Genomic DNA, 20,466 nt, shown 5'->3' with positions numbered 1-20,466 from the left:
ATGCTTTGCACAGTCAGCTGATGTTTTTGACACAAAATTTGATGAATTTTCACAGTGTTTTCATCAGTTCTGCTCATTACTGGCCACCCTGCTCTTTCTTCATCAATGATGCTTTCTCTCCCCTCAGAAAAACATTTAATCCATTTTCTTCATGGCATTATCCATGTAATTTGGACTAACATGTCCCTGATTTCACTTCTACCCTTGCCAGCTTTAACAAGAAATTTATGAATGTTTGTCTTTAAGAGTTTGCTTTTGTATTGATCTCTTGTGATTTTAATGTGTTTCTTTTTTTTTAAATGTATTTGCTTTTGTATTGATCTCTTGTGATTTAAATGTGTTTATTTTTTAAGGAATGCATTAAAGTATTTATTTATGACTAGGTCAATCTCAAATGTTTTAAAGTTGATTTGGGAAACCTGGCTTTAAATGTCTCCTTTGTGCTGGTTATTTAAATTCTTTCTTCTTAATTCTTGAGGTGACACTCATTCCATGAGGCTTTCCTAAAAATAAATCAGAAAGGAGATAACAATATTGTGGTTAAACAAGTAGTTCATATCTCTGTCTCATGACACATAGCTTTCCAAATAGATCGATCAATATTGATCAATATTGATCAATATTGATCAATCAATATTGATTGATCAATCTATCTGTCTTTATTTCTCCCAACTTAAAAATAAATCCCACATAGATTGGGTTCCTTTGCATGCTAGGGATAGACAGAGCCATGGAGATGGCAGGTAAAGTGCCTATATTCACAGAGCTCACAGGTTTTTGAGGGAGGGAATAAAGGACTATTTCAAATTTCATAGTGAGAAAAGGCTTGTCTGAGAAGCTGACACTTGAGTAAAGAATTAAATGAGATGAGGAAAACAGCCATGCAAAGCCTGGGAGAAAAGCTTTCTAGGTAGAGGGTCCAGCAGGTGCAAAGGTCCTGAGGTGGGAACAAACTTGGGTACAGGAGACAGGTAAGGGTGCCAGAGAAGAGAAAAGTTCGTGGGAGGAGAGGACTTCAGAAAGCAGGAAGGGGGCTGGTAAGGGAGAGCTTTGTCTGTGAGGAAGGAGTTTGGGTTTTATTTTAAGTTGGTAGGTTGTAAGTATTTTAAATTTTTTCATTTTAAATATTCTCTTCAGATACTAACCCGTCAACTCTTATCAGAGATTCTGTGAAGGGATTGCTAAGTGATACCGTAGAATTAATGTGATTATTTTTGGAGCTTCATTTGAGTCAATTCAAAAATCCCTTAATATTTCTTAAGGAGTTTGCTGGAAATCATTTGATGAGGATAATTAGCAGAACGAATAGCCATTTTACCATGCAGAGTTCTATCCATGTGGGTTTAAGTGCATGGACTCATTTCAGCAAGAGAATTGAGAGTTCCATTGTACTGAATTCTATATTGGGGTCAGCCTTGAGAAGCCAGGGGTATATCAGGTAGAGATCTAATTTTCTTTTATAACAGAAACAAATTATAATTGACTACGCCCTGAGCATATGCCTGAACCCTTGCTCTGCCTTGAGAGGAGCAGATGATCTTTTCACATTGTTTTGCAGAGCGTCCCCAAACCATTCAGAGGTCAGCAGCAGAGGACTCAGAGATAAACACTTTTCTTAGCACAGGAACACAATTTAAAGACATAAGGGTGCAACTGAATTTTTATCTTCTGTATCCAGAGGGGTCACATTTTTCTGTAATAACCTTCAAAAGTCATGAGATAAATTTTATAATATTCTGTTCAATTTAATTCCCCACTATACTCGCTTCTAGTTAGAAATTGTTATGCAAACTGGTCATTTTGGAAGCCTTTAATTAAACAGCACAGTATCACCTTAAAAACGGTTGTTGATCAGATAGGAAATGACAGGTTAAACTCATCTCTAGGCAGACTGGGCAGTCGTTTCTCAGAAGGAAACCTTGCAAAGGTCGGGGATGTGAAAAAGGAGATTCCAATTTAGATTTCTCATATCACTGTTACGATCGACAGCTAATGAGCTTCGGTTTTTAAGTATTTTTGCTTTAGAAAATTCCTATAAATAATGTGTCCCCAAATCAACATTACTTAGGGATTTTGGGTTTCGTGGTATTTCCTTGCTGGGTGCCTGTCTCTGTGGTAAGGTTAATGCTGAGATGACCTTGGGGAGACATTCCCCAACCCCCAGCGCGAGTGGTTAAGGACGTGCTTGCAGAGAACAGCGTTTCCATTAGAGCCGTATCTCTGAGACACAGAGCTAATTTCCGAATGATGGCACCGCTTTTCTTATGAGGGAATAATTGACCCATTTACGGTCTCGTTTCAGCTTGTGGCAGATCCTTGCGCCAGCAACCCGTGTCACCATGGCAACTGCAGCAGCAGCCCCAGGGGTGACAGCCACCTCTGCATCTGCGATGCCGGCTATGACGGTCCCGACTGTGAACAGGTGCTTCCCAGTCTCCCAGCCTCGGGCTGGACCGAGTCCACGGCACCCCGACAGCTTCAACCTGTCCCTGCCACCCCGGAGCCTAACATCATCCTCCCACGCTCCCAGGCAACCGAGACACTGCCAACCTGGCAGCCGAAAACAGGGCAGAAAGTTGTAGAGATGACATGGGATCAAGTAGAGGTGAGATCATTGTGTGGATCTCAGTTTTTCATGAGAAACCATAAATGTTAAAATAATCCCGGTGGGAAGATGTTTAAGTTACCCATGGAGCAAACCAATGGGCCTAACCTCATTCCAATCTGCACTTGGGTGTATGATGGCTTTGCTAGCGTAAAATGAATAAACAAGCAAAAAATGAGCAAAATTGTTTTCTGGAATGATCCACATGTGTTTCTGTGAGATAACCTCAAATTTTGGGGTCAGACAGCTAGAGTTGGAGTCATATATAGGAATATATCACAGGACCTTCCGTTGCTGACCTAATTTTCCTTGCTTGAGGGTGTCTTAGTTTGTTAAGCCTCCCATACAAGAAAGGCCTAGACTGTGTGGCTTATAAATGAGGCTATTTGTCACACCTCTGGAGGCTGGGAAGTACAAGACCAAGGCAGATTCCCAGTCTGGTGAGGGCTGCTTTTTGGTAGGTGGCTCCTTTTGGAGCTTCCAGATGCCTCTTCTATAAAGGCACTAATTCATTCAGTGAGCTCAGTGCCCTCTTGACCTATGTCCCAAAGGCCCCACTTCTTAATACCACCACCTTGGGGGCTAGGATTTCAACACATAAATTTTTGGGGGGGACACAAATATTAGACCATTGCAGAGTGTTACACACGACCACTTTGTGTGTGTGTGTGTTGGTGTTACTGGTTAGGTTGCATTTTGGGTACTTTGCTGTACTTCAGTAGGATTTAGAAAAGAGAAGCTGTCATTGATTTTGAAAATATTTTGAGAATGCATTTGAGAAATAAACTTCCAAATTTTATTTATTTTAGCAGTAGCAAATTCTATTTGTTAAAACTTTTCCCATCTGAGCTTGGCTGTTCTATCTTCAAGCTCTTCAAAAGTCTCATACTGAGGACTTTTTAGCAGACTCCTAAAAGTTGACATAAAATATAAATTTCCTAGCTGGAAGAGTGCAAAACAAATTGAAATCATGAGTTTCAGGTGACACTGATAGAGTATAATTTTATTCCATATCTTATACTCTATAAATATGACATTCATATAAACCTGTGATGGCATATTACTACAAATTTTGTAGCTTACATGAAAAAACCCACACAGATCTTTGGATAGCATGTATTAGAGTCAAGGAACGTGTCTAGAAATTTCTCTTACTGTTATAAAAAAGGTAGGTAGCATTTCTCCTTTTATTTTCTTGGGTAATTCTAACCAGTTGACCTACTTTTTTTTTTCTTTGCTACACAATTTTTGAAGGCCACATTCAGACTGCAGGGCAATGATTTTAGTCTGCCTAAAAAACTGTGAACTTGTTCTGATTTCAGACTTTAAATAAATGCTTTGAAGTTACAATTATAATACCCCCTTTCTGATTGGCTCACTTCTTGAATGTGAACTAGATTTGATTTTTAGTTTATCAAGGAAGTGTCCTTTGAGGAAAATTTATCCCTAACTGGGCATTTCAATCTATTTAAAGACATGCTCTTTTACAGATGGTAAGAAAGAAATGCCTCATCCTCCCATCACATGTTATTTCTTAGGCTGCTCTTGAAGCAGGTTCAAAGTGCCAGAGGGAGAAACGTGACATTGTTCGGGCTTCCTCTTTTCATGAAGTTATGAAGCTTTGGAAACATAATGTTGTTTGGAGCCTTAGAGGACTGAAATTTATGGAATTTTTGTCTGTTACACAAATTTAACAAGTTATATTCACATCTTTGAATATCAATGATGGGTTTATCTATAGCATTCAGCTATGGGACACTCTAGAAAATAAGTTCTAAGTGTTGGTTTGGGGTGAAATTGTTGAGAGTGTCTATATTGTTCTTAGCTAATTCTGTGACAGGGAAAACTTTTAGTACTCTTTCAATTTCATTGTCATAGATGAAAGCAGTACTCATAGTACGAAGAATAAATGCATAAATTGGCCAAAGCAACCTCAGTGGACACAACTTCTGTGTCCACAATATGCTTTTTGATGAGCACAGTTTCCCCCACCCTTAATCGAGTTTTTCTTTTATACACATCAGTATAATACTTTGGGGACCATGGTTAAGTGAAGGTACAGCCCACAGTGAAAAAGGAGGGCAGTTGCCCAGCTCTCTGGCCTCACATGCTCCTGAGACCCCTCAGCATGCAGAAGGCTCATGCAGACCCACTACTTCTTGCCCTTTATAATTGGGAGGCTCTGGTGAGCTAGCCTCCCTCCTGGCTCTTGAAGCATTTAGCCCTGGTTACTGTCAGGCTGAGCATAGAGCAGCAACGACTGCTTGTTAAATAAAAGGAAAGAGCAGGGATGAAATCCTGCTAACTGCCCGGCAATATCCTATTGATCAGTTTTAACAATCCCAGAATTTGTAGACTGCTCGCAGGAAAGCTGTTGCATTTCAAGTAATCAAATGGCCAAGCTTTCTTTGTCTTTTGTGTTCATGAGGTTTCAGCTGCGCCTCCCATTTCCCCATTCATCATAGAAAGGTAGCTGGGAAATGCAGCCCATGGAGTTTTGCTTTATAATATTATCTTGTACTGTGATCAACCCCAATAACTATCCCCCCACCAGGTGATCCCGGATGTAGCCTGTGGAAATGCCAGTTCTAACAGCTCAGCAGGAGGCCGCCTGGTGACCTTCGAAGTGCCACAGAACACCTCAGTAAAGTAAGACAATTCTTAGTTCACTGTCTCCTGTGTGCTGGGTTGTGTTCATCCACGTAACTGGTGTGGGACTGGCCAGTCCAGTGAGGACCGGGAACGGATTCCATGTGTAGATGTGGCCTCTCAAAAACCAGAGGATGCTTTTTCAAGAGGGTTACAGTTAGCATCCAGCCAGGCTGGGGGTGTGGTGCTGGGAAATCGGACCGCATGAATCAGGTGTGACTGGGGCCACGTGCCTCCTCCTGCAGGTGATTTTGCTCTTCACAAAATTTTGGCCTCCTAAAATTTTAATGGACCACTGGTTAAATTCAGATGCATAATTTGCCCCAAATTTAATATCCACATATTACAACTTTCTCTTTAAAAGTAAGTAGCGGAGAAGAGCGTGTGTGTGTATATTGTTTTAGGTTCTTTAACCTTACAGACTGCTCATTGTCACTGATGTGCGTGGGGAAGGGGCAGAGGAAAGTGGCCTTGGCTGACACATGGTGTGTGTCAGTATTTTACCAGAGGCACAGAGAAGTCAGTAGCTGTCCAGCTACGCACAGATATTGGTGGCACCATTATCTGTCCCAGACTGGCTGACAATCCGCACTGCCTGTGCTTCTCTGTTGCCATTAACTGCCCTTCTCCCAACAGTCCCCGTTAACCCAATGGGTATGTGCCATCCAGGCTTTGGGGATTTTAGAAGCTTGGGGCCCTGGTTAACCAGTTTGATGCACTGGCTCCCTTTAAGGCCCAGTGGACACTTCTGATGTCTCCCCCTGTCATTTTTGCCCGCCTTCCTTTTTATTTTATTTTATTTTTTAGTTTTATTTTTTTTATTATTAAATCATAGCTGTGTACATTAATATGATCATGGGGCACCATACACTGGTTTTATAGACCGTTTGACACATTTTAATCACACTGGTTAACATAGCCTTCCTGGCATTTTCTTAGTTATTGTGTTAAGACATTTATATTCTACATTTACTAAGTTTCACATGTACCCTTGTAAGACGCACCACAGGTGTAATCCCACCAATCCCCCTCTCTCCGCCCATCACCCCCCTCCATCACCTCCCTCTCTCCCTTCCCCCTATTCTTAGGTTATAACTGGGTTATAGCTTTCATATAAATTAGTTTCATAGTAGGGCTGAGTACATTGGATACTTTTTCTTCCATTCTTGAGATACTTTACTAAGACGAATATGTTCCAGCTCCATCCATGTAAACATGAAAGAGGTAAAGTCTCCATCTTTCTATAAGGCTGCATAATATTCCATGGTGTACATATACCACAATTTATTAATCCATTCATGGATCGATGGGCACTTGGGCTTTTTCCATGACTTAGCAATTATGAATTGGGCTGCAATAAATATTCTGGTACAGATGTCTTTGTTATGATGTGATTTTTGGTCTTCTGGGTATATACCTAGTAGAGGAATTATAGGATCAAATGGCAGGTCTATTTTTAGATCTCTAATTGTTCTCCAGACATCTTTCCAAAAGGAATGTATTAATTTACATTCCAACTAGCAGTGTAGAAGTGTTCCCTTTTCTCCACATCCATGCCAACATCTCTGGTCTTGGGATTTTGTGATATGGGCTAATCTTACTGGAGTTAGATGATATCTCAAAGTAGTTTTGATTTGCATTTCTCTGATGATTAAAGATGATAAGCATTTTTTCATATGTCTGTAGGCTGTGCGCCTGTCTTCTTCAGAGAAGTTTCTCTTCAAGTCCCTTTCCCAGCCTGCGATGGGATCACTTGTTCTTTTCTTGCTTATACGTTTGAGTTCTCTGTGGATTCTGGTTATTAAACCTTTGTCGGAGACATAACCTGCAAATATCTTCTCCCATTCTGAGGGCTGTCTGCTTGCTTTACTTACTGTGTTCTTGGCTGTGCAGAAGCTTTTTAGTTTGATCAGGTCCTGGTAGTGTATTTTTGAAGCTGCTTCAATTGCCTGGGGGGTCCTCCTCATAAAATACTCACCCAGACCAATTTCTTCAAGGGTTTTCCCTGTACTCTCTTCTAGTATTTTGATAGTTTCATGTCTTAAGTTTAAATCTTTAATCCAGTGAGAGTCTATCTTAGTTAATGGTGAAAGGTGTGGGTCCAGTTTCAGTCTTCTATAGGTTGCCAGCCAGTTCACCCAGCACCATTTGTTAAATAGGGAATCTTTTCCCCACTGAATGTTTTTAATTGGCTTGTCAAAGATCAGATAATGGTAAGTAGCTGGATTCATCTCTTGGTTCTCTATTCTGTTCCAGACATCGACTTCTCTGTTTTTGTGCCAGTACCATGCTGTTTTGATCACTATTGATTTGTAGTATAGTCTGAGGTCTGGTAGTGTGATTCCTCCTGCTTTGTTTTATTTCTGAGTAACGTCTTGGCTATTCAAGGTTTTTTCTGATTCCATATAAAATGACGTATTATTTTTTCAAGATCTTTAAAGTATGACAGTGGAGCTTTAATAGGTATTACATTAAAATTGTATATTGCTTTGGGTAGTATGGACATTTTAACAATGTTGATTCTTCCAGGCCATGAGCAGGGTGTGTTTTTCCATTTGTTAACATTTTCAGCTATTTCTTTTCTTAGCGTTTCATAGTTCTCTTTATAGAGATCTTTCACATCCTTTAGATGTCCTGTTAGATAAACTCCCAAATATTTCATCTTCTTTGGCACTACTGTGAATGGAATAGAGTCTTTAACTGTTTTTTCAGCTTGACTATTGTTGGTATATATAAAGACTACCAATTTATAGCTGTTGATTTTGTAACCTGAGACACTGCTGTATTCCTTAATCACTTCTAAGAGTTTTGTAGTAGAATCCCTGGTGTTTTCCAGATATACAATCATATCGTCTGTGAAGAGTGAAAGTTTGATCTCTTCTGACCCTATATAAATACCCTTGATCGCCTTTTCTTCCCTAATTGCAGTGGCTAAAACTTCCATTCCCATGTTAAAGAGCAGTGGAGACAGTGGACAGCCTTGTGTGGTTCCTGATCTGAGTGGAAATGATTTCAATTTAACTCCATTCAATATGATATTGGCTGTGGGTTTGCTGTAGGTGGCCTCTATCAGTTTAAGAAATATCCCTTCTATACCAATATTCTTAAGTGTTCTGATCATGAAGGGATGCTGGATATTATCAAAAGCTTTTTCTGCATCAATTGAGAGAATCATATGGTCTTTGTTTTTTAATTTGTTTATGTGCTGAATTGTACTTATAGATTTACGTATATTGAACTAGCCTTGAGACCCTGGGATAAAACCGACTTGGTCATGATATATAATTTGTTTGATGTGTTGCTGGATTCTGTTTGTTAGGATCTTGTTGAATATTTTTGCATCTATATTCATTAGTGATATTGGTCTATAACTTTCTTTTCTTGTTGGGTCTTTTCCTGGTTTGGGGATCAGGGTGATGTTTGCTTCATAGAACATGTTGAGTAGTCTTCCTTCTTTTTCTACATTTTGGAACAGGTTGAGTAATATAGGTACTAGTTCCTCTTTAAAGGTTTGGTAGAATTCTGATGTGAAGCCATCTGGTCCCGGGCTTTTCTTTTTAGGGAGATTTTGTATGGTTGATGCTATTTCCGAACTTGATATTGGCCTGTTCAGCATTTCCACTTGATTCTGGCTAAGTCTTGGAAGGTGACGTGCTTCCAAGTATTGGTCAATTTCCTTTAGATTTTCATATTTCTGAGAATAAAGTTTCTTGTAATATTCATTAAGGATTTTTTGAATTTCTGAGGAGTCTGTTGTTATTTTATCTTTGTCGTTTCTGATTGATGAGATGAGAGATTTTACTCTTTTTTTCCTTGTTAGGTTAGCCAAAGGTTTATCTATTTTATTGACCCTTTTCAAAAAACCAACTTTTTGATTTATTGATCTGTTGTGTAATTCTTTTGTTTTCAATTTCATTTAATTCTGCTCTAATTTTGGTTATTTCTTTTCTTCTACTGGGTTTGGGGTTGGAATGTTCTTCCTATTCCAGTTGCTTGAGATGTCCCATTAAGTTGTTAACTTCCTCTCTTTCCGTTCTCTTGAGGAAGGCTTGCAGTGCTATAAATTTCCCTCTTAGGACTGCTTTTGCGGTATCCCACAGGTTCTGATAATTCGTGTCTTCGTCGTCGTTTTTGTTCCCAAAATTTGGCACTTTTCTTCTTAGCCAGCCTTGCTTTTTAAACAGTGGAGTCCCTGCAGATGTCTGGAAGAAGGGCTTTGTTACATTGCCCCGGCATCCTCCTCCTCCCAGCCTCCTGCTCCCACCGGCCGGGCAAGAGCCAGCTAGGGCTGCGCGCTCCCCGCCCCGAGGAAGGTGCCCAGGGCAGGGAGGTGCGTCCGAGGTAGCCGCGCGCTCCGCGGGCAGGGGGCCCCGGCTCTAAGCGTTTTGGCGCTCGGGATGCAGCGTGCCCGCCGCTTTTAGGGAAGTGGGGATCAGGATGGGTGAAGTTTCCTTTGCGTTGTGAAACCATCTCTCAGCCTTTCTTGTTTAGATCATATGATCTTAACTTTGTAAGTCTTTCCAAATGTTCTCGTTTCCCTCTTCTCTACGCGCCTGATAGTCTCTGAGACCCTCTCTTAGGCTGCAGAACTGGCACAAATAGCACAGTCTGAGCCAGGCAGAGTCAGACAGGGGCGCCAAATGGTCTCTGCTCACCTAATTCACTTGGGGAGGTTACTGGCTCCCTATAGTTTCATTTATTCATAATTTAATCACGATTTAATATTGAACTTTCCCTGAAGCCCCGACTGCAAGGGGGAAGCTCTGTGCTGGGGTGGGGACTGGAGATCATGTTACATCTCTGGGCGGAGTATACAGTGACCTTCTGAGACCAGGTAGAAACCCAGTTCTCCAGGAGTACAGGGGACAACCGGCAGTTGCCAGGGTGGTCAGGGACGTTTTCCCAGGTGGGGAAGGATCCAAAGGTTGGAAGCTGGGAAAGAGCTGGGTTGGGGCAGAGCTGGGGCAGAGCTGGGACCGGGCGACTGGTCTCCCATGACATTGCATCCTGTGGGTTTTACACTGAAAATAAGTCAAGGGACGTGAAGCATGCAGAGGGGGGAGGGACACATGTCAGCTTATTTTGGCAGAATAACTCAGGTGCAATGTGCATTTAAGAGACAGTCTTTTTTTTTTTTTTTTACATTATGTGGCTATGGAAGTATTTGTCTGTACAAGAACTCAATGTACTCTTTTATTATTCATTGAAATTGTTATCCAGAGGTGAGTTTTGTGGTACACTTTGAACAGGTAGGGAGTAGATTTTTCTAGTAAATGTGGGAAACCTTGAGTGTGTAGAGTAGATGCTTGCTTATAAGATCATGTCATCAATTTCCTAATACTTTTGTGGATGTGCATGTTGTCTTTATTTATTTTTTTTAATCTGATGGACTGGGTTTAAGTTGAATTTCTCTGTAAGGGACTTCCGATTTACATCATTCCTGTTTTCAGGATTCGGCAAGACGCCACTGCTTCGCTGATTTTACTGTGGAAGGTCACGGCCACGGGATTTCAACAGTGCTCCCTCATAGATGGACGCAGTGTGACCCCTCTCCAGGCCCCGGGGGGCCTTGTTCTCTTGGAGGAGATGCTGGCCTTGGGGCATAATCACTTCATTGGTGAGTTATGGAAATCTACTCAGTACATATCTGACTCAACTCAACCTCAGTTTGGTGTTTAGAGACAACAGGGAGGGAGTTTTGCCCAGATAATTTGAATTCTAGTCATCAATACTATTTACTTAATTCCTGGTAAGGTTTTACAACCAATGTTGGGTTCTAACATATTTGTAATGCAGCTCAGAGTGGAAAAAGCATGGGCTCTGGAATTGAGAGACTATTTGGGCACTGGCTAGAATGTCCTAGGTGTGTGATCTTTGGCATTTAATGCTCTGAATTTCTATTTTCCTTTTGACAGTTTTGTCCACTTTCTCCAGGAATTGTGGGCAACTTGACCTGTCAGATGTTGGTCTCAGAAAAACCTTTAATCCCACTTGGTTTCAGCATGACTTGGGGCTGTTGGTCACACACCTCACCAAGGATTTGCCACTTCAGAGTCCCCGACTCAGGAGTCACTTGTGGGATTTCAACTCTTTTTGGGGACCCTCTCCCACACCCACCCCTCCTGCATGAGTCAATTCTAACTTTTTAGTCTTTTCTGAACGTCTTCTCTAAATGACCACATGTCAAATGAGCTGTTTTCAAATTCCTCTCCCTTGGAGTAGAAATGTTCGTCACAAAGGAAGAGCCTCATATTCCCTTCACACCTCCTGCCGCCCACTGCTGCCCGCCCTCCTGCTCTTCCCAAGAGATACACTTGGACAGTTTCCAGAGTTCTACCTTTCCCGTGGTTCCAACTGTGACCTCCTCGTGTCTTCATCCATCACCCAGCATATAGTACCTTTGGGGTGGGAACTTGCAACTCCAGCTCTTCAGTGCGCTGATAGAATGAGCTGCTCTATTAGAGCCTTTTCCATCGCACAGCCTTAGTTCAGAGACGCAAGCTCAAGTGTAGAATCTGCCCCTCCCAGGCCAGTACACTCAGGCAGTTGCCTGCGTCCTGCTGTTAGTACCTCCTCCTGCCTGACCATATAGTCCAATGGTCCTCACTGGGGCTGAGCAGAGATTAGCACCTGTCTCTAAGGGCCATTGGGAGGATTAAATGAGACCTTGGGTATGTAAAGGAAGAATTACCAATGATATGGATTGCTGTAGGGAACATTTTTTTTTTCTGAAATACACTAGTTTGCTAAATAGATGGAAGATACACATTTAGACTTATTTTCTCAGATATGTGTTTGAAGCAAATATAATAATGAAGATAAAGGCATACAAGCACATGCTCAGTACTACGTAATTTATGTTGTGTTTTATATTTGCCCCCCCTCTGATGAGGAGGAAATCCAGTTTGCGGAGGCAGGGATTTTAGTGGGTGGAGAAATCAGTCTGGGGAACAGAGATAGCTGGACAGAGGGGGCGTGTGTTGAACTTCAGACTGATGTTTGACTATCAAGATAGTTACCAAGTAATTAGAAATTGTGTGATATTATCAGGTATCAAATCTAAATTTCACTCCCACAACATTTCAAGTACCTATTATTTACTTCTATATCTATTCTAACAATTTGTCCAAAAGTAAATAGTTTGTATATTTTGCAAACTCTATTTATGACTTGGAGGAAGCTAATATTTCAAGAAAATGTATGAAGTATTACTACTCTTGAAAATGTCATTAATGTTATCAGAAGATAACCTATTCAAAATACGGATAGTCCTTAACTTACCACGGTTTGACTTAATGATTTTTCAACTTCCCGATGGTTGAAAAGTGGTATACATTCAAACATGCGAGTGCAAATATGTTATTTCCACATAACTATTCTGTTTTTCATTTTTGTTGCAGTATTCAATAAATTAAGTGAGATCGTCAGCACCTTCATTGTAAAATAGGCTTCATGTTAGGTGATTTTGCCCAACTTGTAGGCTAATGGAAGTGTTCTGAGTACATTACGGTGGATTAGGTTTAGCTATGATGTTCTGCAGATTAGATGTATTGAATGTGTTTTCAACTTACGGTATTTTCTGCTTAAGATGGGTTTATCAGGATATAACTCCATTATAAGTCCAGGAGCACCTGTATTAACTTACATTTTCTACTACTTTTGGTTGTAACATAACTATAACCTTAGACTGATGTTGGGAATGGGGGTGGGGATTAATAGAGAAGGCATTTCCAGTTGATGTAAATTAATTTTTTGTGATAGAAGACATTTTGTGACTTATATGCCATTTGAGGTCATTTTGCTAACTGAAAGTTTCACAATAAAAATTATCTTTTGTTGAATTGTAGTATTCCCTAGGGAAATTTTTTTTTAAACTTTGTCCCATAAATAACTAAATTAAGAAATTCTTTCACAAAAAGAATACCTTAGGTTATGATGAAGATACAATGATGAGCAAACTATTTTTTTCTATTTTGAAAATTCATCATCTGACATCTTTTTAAAATTTCCTCGCTAGAGCTTTCTAGGCATTTCCCCGGGCTTTGTCATGGAGATCACGATCTTGAAAAGTGGCAGGCAGTTCTATCACACAAGGACCTCCCTATGAAGAACAGGCGGCTTCCCAGCAAGGAGAAGTTGGCTACACCTACCCACGGGCAGCTGCTTCCTTCACAAAATCTCTTTATCTTAAAGAAACAAGATTTATCTTCCATAATTGTTGTGGAAGACTTATGCTTACTACATTGACATGTGTTTAACACTTTTTTTTTTTATTTTAAAGAAGAAACTTATTAAAATAATTCACTTCTACAGTCTGAGCTCTCTAGACATGAGTATGTTTCAGCTCCGAGCCAAAAGACTCTCTGGAAGAGTACAACCAAGATGTTCGTTTGGCAAACAAATGGCTACCCGTGTGGGTGGAAGACAGCTTCCTTGGCTAAAATGATACAAAGTCCCCCTGTTCATGACTGGGCAGGGGCCCCCATTTTCTAGGCCTGGGTGAGCTCAGAAATCAGTTTCATCACAGGTGCCCATCTCTAGGCACAAATAGGCCCAGGCTGAATTCTCTGGGCTCAAGCAAGATCACGCAGAAAGCAGCCTGATGGGCATCTCATCTGGTCGCTTCCTCCTGGGGCAGGGAGCACATACCCTGCTGCCTCACCCGGGCAGGGATAGCAAGGACTGCATTCCTTTGCTGATTTCAGGATTATTTTCTGCCTGCAGGCTTCCGCCCAATTCTGACATGTTCCAGACATTCCCCAAGTCCCCAGCCCGGGGAGCTCCTAGACAGAAGGTCCACACGGCTTCCCACTCCGGCTCCCCTGCTATTGCTGGAGGTTCTGTTCCCCCATTTTCACTGATCTGTCTCTTTTATCTTCTAATAAACTGTCCTTTCTCTTACTCACGTGGTCTGTGGTTTCATTCTTCAAACCCTGAGATCCAGGATAATTCTGGGACCACATGGAGAGTAAACAAAGGTGTTGCGTTTCAATCCTCGCTGCTCTTTTTCAGAAAGAAACTTTGGGCACTTCCAGGAATTGATTCTTTGTTCTCTCCTGTTCACTCTCAGTAGACTCCATGGGCTTGCTGACCTAAGGCATTTTAATATTTATTTCTACTCAGCAGGCAGAGGAGTCCCTGCTGTGTCTTTGGGAGACAAACTTGGTGGCTATCACCACATTTTCATAGATAATCTTTTTTTTTAAATAAAAATTTATCACTGAGAGCCCAATGTTATGCATATTCTGGATGAAGATAATGTACTTAAATCTGACCTTTACCAGTGTTGCTGCATTTAATTTTTTAAACAGTTTTCCTTTGTTACCTTTGCTCATTAGTATTTCCATTGTTTCATGGAAAGAGATGATAGAACCTTCTACCTCAGGATATCAACCTCTTTCTAATGTGGTACCATTATAGTTCAAGGCTTCTGCTTCTGTCCTTTTTTTTTTTTTGCAGTTTTTGGCCAGGGCTGGGTTTGAACCCATCACCTCTGGTATATGGGGCTGGCACCCTACTCCTTTGAGCCACAGGCGCCACCCTGCTTCTGTCTTTTTATTGATCATCTTTTGTTTTCTCTTACTATGCTATTTCTAAATGTGTTATTTGCTTTATGTGATGTTTGAGAGTAAATAACTAAGCTAGCCTTTGTTTAACATCCTCTGCTCCATGGGGAGCATGAGGGGTGCTCTGTTAGCTCCCCAAATGATTGATTTGCCCAAGAAAATATGGATTTCCAAAGAGTAAAGTTCATTGCTCCAGTCACATTTCCATTAAATATAGTTGTGGCTTGCTTGTTTTAAGTATGGTCATTTTTTTCCTTGAGGTTGTTTGGAGACATGGACAGAATGGCCCATCTTGGGGTGAAGGCCAAGTGGCCCTCTGGGGTATGGCCTTCAGGTTAGAAAGTTGTCCCAGGTCACATTTCCTTAGGGCAAAGCCCCTTTCAGTCTCCTGCCCTGGGCAGACTCGCCTCACTTCTGCCCTGTGCACCCGCTCTGCCCACCCCCTGCCAGTGTCAGCCCTACCTGGGATCTACCCTGCCCCTGCTCTCTGGGCCTCAGACCTTCAGACTTTATTGATCTCTGGTTTCTCATCTCAACCTTCCTCTTTTGAGTGGTTATTGAGGAAAATGGCTACCGCAAGATTCTACTCCACATAACTTCTCAGATCTCCTTAAACTCATAAAATCGTTCACACGGACAACCCCGGCAGAACTCAGGCGGGTGTATCTGCCCTCTCCAGACTCCCTGTCTACCAGGTGCTCAAAGAAACTTCAATTTTTCCTACACACGTTTCTCTCTTATGGTTCCTGTTTGTCGTTTCCTCCATCTGGCGTTTTATCCCTTTCTTCATCTTTGAAATTACTTTCATTTTGACCCAGTTTATTCCTCTTGCCAGTCTTTCTTCACAGTGGTCTATGTAGCCTTTTATATCTGCCTTTTTCTCTTCCTTCGTTCTATTCTCCTGCCCATAACCTACTATTTTTTTCCTATCACTTTTATTAGGTAGATATTTATACCATCCTTTTTTATAGCTTCAATCCTTTTTAATGTTTAATTTATGTTATAAAAATAAGTGGATGTTAATGTTTAGGTCCATGGTAGTGTTGTGTGACCTCTTGAAATTCTTTCTCTTATAATTTCAGATCCACTTTCACTTCATGAAGGGGTGAAACGTACAACCCGGGGTCCGTGGGAATGTCCTTGCTCATTTCTTTAGGATCAGAGGTATTAATCACAGAACTCTGGAAACTGACAATTTTTAGGTCTTTGTAACTGATATTGTAACTGCATTAGAAGATTTCCCAGTCTGCCCATGACTCCGTTGTGCCTCCTGGTGTTGCAGGAAGATGAGCCCCAATGGCGAGAAAGAGCACCCCAATACCATGTTTATAAGAGGAAGAGCTTTATTTCAGCCAGCAGAGCAAATGGCAGAGAAGAATTCAAAATGGCCACACTCCCGACCGACTTGGTCTTTCCCTTTTTTATCTCTAGTCAAAATGTTCCAACCGACAGATACCTTTCTCATTGGTTAGTTTGAATCAAGTGGGAGATGCTGTTCCAGCTCCCACAGAACTGCAGGATTTCGCAGAAATGGAAATTTCCAGGTCCCACGAAATTAAGTCTACAAATTCCTAAGAGCTGAGTCAGCATGGAGAGGACCCTGCAGGTGTATCCTTGTGGTCTCCTTGAGAAGACCTCTGTTCTCCTAGACCTCACCTTTCCTGGGTATCCTCTCTCACTTGGAGCTGTTGAGAGGGTGCTTTAAGTTGCCTTGGTCCTAAATTTTCAGTTTGAAAGATTCTTGCTTTGCAAAATGGTTCCTACAACAGTGTACTCACTTCATCTTTTTCTCTTGAGAGATAAACAGGAATGACAGGTGCTTTAGCAGGTACCAGGAGGGTTAAGACTTTTCTTTTACTGAGGTACGAAGACTGCCGGGGTGCAATGGTCCTTCAGAGCCCTCAGTGTTTCAATTCTTTATGGACTTACTTGGTGCATTTGTCCTGCCTAGCACGTGAAATAGCGAAGCTTCCATGGAGATGCAATCTTTTGCAGCCTAACAGTTGACAGTATGTTTTTTTTTTAAATGGAAATTCTCAATACAAAGCCGATCGATGCTTTTATTCTTAAGCAAAACTTCCCAACTTGGGCTCAGTTGGCCCCAGATTTTGGAACAGTCACTTGGATCCAAGGTCCACCTCATGGATCTCACGAATCTTCTGAAAAAGCACTGCGGGCTTTTCTGTGTCTGTGTATCCTTCTCAAGAAACAGCTAAAACTTCCTTGGATTCTCAAATTTGAGTCCCTAAAAATTTTAGAGCCACCATTTTAAGCAATATGTGAGATCATGTGAGAATATTTATGCTTTTAAACATTCTCTGCTCATTGAATGATGGTTCCTTTGACAGATTTACTTGCTTCCTAAGTCTCCAAATTGAGGAACTTAATCTAGTTTTCTTTCCTTATATTTGTAGGTAGCAGGACTGTGGGAAATACTCAGGTCTGTATTAGTTTAGAAAATCTGCATTGGATGCCTCTGTTTTCCAGGCCCTGTGCCAGCCTGGAAATGCAAAGTGGTCTCAGAGAGAATGGACCAACAGAAGATTATACAAGTGTCCCGACAAGTACCCAAGTGGCTACAGGGTTCAGAGGAAGGAGTGAACTCTGCCAGGAGTGGGTAGGGCAGACAAAGGATTCCCCAGATGTACAAGGGGAGTGTACAACATTCTGCAGTAGCTCTGCTTCACGCCACGCACCGAGGCCAGCCGGCATCCCTCCTGCCTCCGAACCCCTTGCTCTGGGCCGCTGGCCGGTCTCCATGGCTGTTCACCTGACCCAACCCTGCAGTTTTCCCATTTGTTTCTCTCTGTACGGCTGTTGTCATCTGCCTCCCCCCCCCCACCCCCGTGACTTCCTTCCCCTTCTTGCAAGAATTTTATAAAGTCTTTGCTTTACCAGTCCTTGGTCTCACTTTTCCCTCTGCAAATTGTATTTACAGCCAGCAGCATGCACTTCACGGTGGAATGTTCTCCATCTCTCCACCACTCTGGACGGCATGCTAGTTTTCTGTTTGATTAATCTGAAAACTTCTAGAGAGAAAGGACAATGTCATAGCTCCTTGCAACCATGGTGACCACATGGTAGTCACCTGACTGATTAAATATCATTCATCCATAAATTACTCTCCTCAGGAAATGTCATGTGAAGAAAATTTCTAGGGCAGTGCCTGTGGCTCAGTGAGTAGGGCCCTGGCCCCATATACCGAGAGTGGCGGGTTCAAACCCGGCCCCGGCCAAACTGCAACAAAAAAATAGCCGGGCGTTGTGGCGGACGCCTGTAGTCCCAGCTACTCCGGAGGCTGAGGCAAGAGAATTGCCTCAGCCCAAGAGCTGGAGGTTGCTGTGAACTGTGACGCCACGGCACCGAGGGTGACAAAGGGAGACTGTCTCTGGAAAAAAACAAAAAAAATTCCAGCTGCAAAATGTCAATCTTGAGTAGCCTTTGTAGGTTTTTATAACTCACCTCTGTGATATTTAAATCCCCCCCTTATTACATTAAAAGTATTTTAGAGGATCAAATGCAAAAAAAAAAAAAAAAAAGAAAGAAACTTTTCATCATTCTTTTGGGAATGATACATTTTGTCTTTTAAGATATCTTGCCCTGGGAGCCAGAGGTAAAATCATTAGAGAAAGTTGGAAAGGATACCGCCTATAGACCATTAGCATCTTCTTTTGCTGAAAGCTGAAGATTTAGCAAAGAAAATGCAAATATTTCACCTTCTCATGGTCATTTTAAAGCCACAGTTGAAGAAGGTCTCTTGAGTTCTAGAGGGAGAAAAAACCCTTAAGAATGTTCAAATAAAAAGGAATAGTTCGAAAAGAACAAAAGCAGAGGAAGTATAAAACTTCCCCAAACGGCATAATTTAGATCAAATCCACATTTGCTTAGTTTGAAGATTTCTAGAAAATTTAAGTTTTACATAAATTGAGACCACATTTCTATCATTATATATATTTTTTTCTTTAGAGATGGAGTCTTGCTGTGTTGCCCACACTAGAAGGGAAATGGTGCGAACATAGTTTACTGCAACCTGAAATGTCTGGGCTCAGGTGATCCTCCTTCCTCAGCCTCCAGAGTAGCTGGGACTACAGGAAGACACCAGCTAACATTTTTTTTTTTTCTTTTTGCAGTTTTTGGCTGGGGCCAGGTTTGAACCCGCCACCTCTGGTCTATGGAGCCAGCACCCTACTCTTTTGAGCCACAGGTGCTGCCCAGCTAATTTTTTTTTTTTTTTAAAAGATGGGGTCCCACTATTTTGCCCACACTGGTCTTGAACTCCTGGTCTCCAGTGATCCGCCTGCCTTTGTCTCCCAGTGTGTTGGGATTATAGGCATGAGCCACTGCACCCAGCCAGGATTCTCTTTTCGATCTTCCTTTTATTGTTGTAAATGAGTATCAGGATTTTTTTCTTATTAGTTGACCTTAAACTTCATGCCCTGCTTCTATCTTTCTAAATATTGTCATGGTCAGAGTAAATATATTGGTACCTGTTGTGAGGATAAACAGAATACCAGTAAAAGCATTCTATTCTGGACAGGTCTGGCCCCTCCAGCTGGCAGTCTGAGGTTCAGTGGCCCCACTGCAGCTGCCCAGGTGGTGGACTGGGGCAGGTGATCCAAGATGAATAAGCTGTCCCTGGGGTCAGGCTGGGTGGAAAGGCAGGCTTTTGGTCTACCCACAGGCCCAGCTGGTCCTTAGAACTTTTCACATAGTCCTCAGGAGATTCCTTGGAACACTGAAATTTGTGAAATTCTAGGAACTAATTAAGAAGTAAAGGACAACTCTGTGGTAGAGTAAAATCAGTCCATGTGCAACTGTAAGGGCATGATTGCAAGTTACTAAAGTGCTTTCACAGATTTGGGGCATCAGTTTCATAGTTTACGAGAACAAAGCCGCTTCAGATAATTCTATAAGTTGGGGCTGCTGCAGTAAGTGGAGGGGTTTGCTTGGTTTCCAGAAACAAATTCAAGGTTTGCCTTTATAATCATAATTTTTCTCTTTCTTCCCCATTTTCCCTCATTCTTTCTCTCCCCCCCCCCCCATTTAAAACTAAAGCTAGGAATTTTATTTATAGGCTAATTTGTAAAAATTTAATAAGAAGGAAAATTATTTTTATATTTTAGAGAATTTCTTCCTAATTTTGGAAAGAAATACCTTGTTACTTAACCAATGCTACTGAATTATAATCTAAATATTGTTCACAGAATTTGATTAAAATATTTCCTTAACACTTTCCCTGCTTCTTTTAACTTAGAGGCACATGTTCTCAGGGCTCTGCCAGCTTACCGTCAAGAGTTTTTCTTAGCTCCTGTCAGTCCATATTTCAACTAAGAAAGTAATTTTTTAAATTGCCTTTTCTCGAGCCAAATTTCTGGTCCTTGTAGGATATGTTCTGTTTCTTGTTTCTAAGGAAGGGAAAGAGAGGAAGAGGACCAGGGGTGGGGGGAGAGAAGAGAAAATTGCTCAGGGCTGAATATATATAGTCTGGAACTAGGGTTTTCTCTCAGCAGAAGCTAATTCACTCTTTCAAAGAATGAAAAATGCTCTGGTTTATTTCTTATCATGAAAGTAACATAATCAAGAAAGAGAAGAAAAACAGAAATTTCCTTTTCGGTAACCTCCACCCCTTTACCGAGAACCAGGGTC

The 20,466-nt window shown here is 41.4% G+C and overlaps 1 protein-coding gene across 3 annotated transcripts in view; it reads left to right on the top strand.

The window, feature by feature from the left end:
• DNER (delta/notch like EGF repeat containing) overlaps window positions 1–20,466 on the top strand; it is a 334,821-nt gene that overhangs the window by 150,445 nt on the left and 163,910 nt on the right. For all 3 annotated transcript variants that reach the window (XM_053597823.1, XM_053597822.1, XM_053597824.1), the window contains exons 2-4: window positions 2,303–2,605; window positions 5,160–5,254; window positions 10,705–10,871. In XM_053597823.1, the coding sequence (XP_053453798.1) occupies window positions 2,303–2,605; window positions 5,160–5,254; window positions 10,705–10,871 (565 nt within the window). The remainder of the gene's footprint in view (window positions 1–2,302; window positions 2,606–5,159; window positions 5,255–10,704; window positions 10,872–20,466) is intronic.

Source organism: Nycticebus coucang, chromosome 7, assembly GCF_027406575.1.
Source record: "Nycticebus coucang isolate mNycCou1 chromosome 7, mNycCou1.pri, whole genome shotgun sequence".
NCBI classification, from domain to species: Eukaryota; Metazoa; Chordata; class Mammalia; order Primates; family Lorisidae; genus Nycticebus; species Nycticebus coucang.
This window is presented reverse-complemented; position numbering and strand designations above follow the sequence as displayed.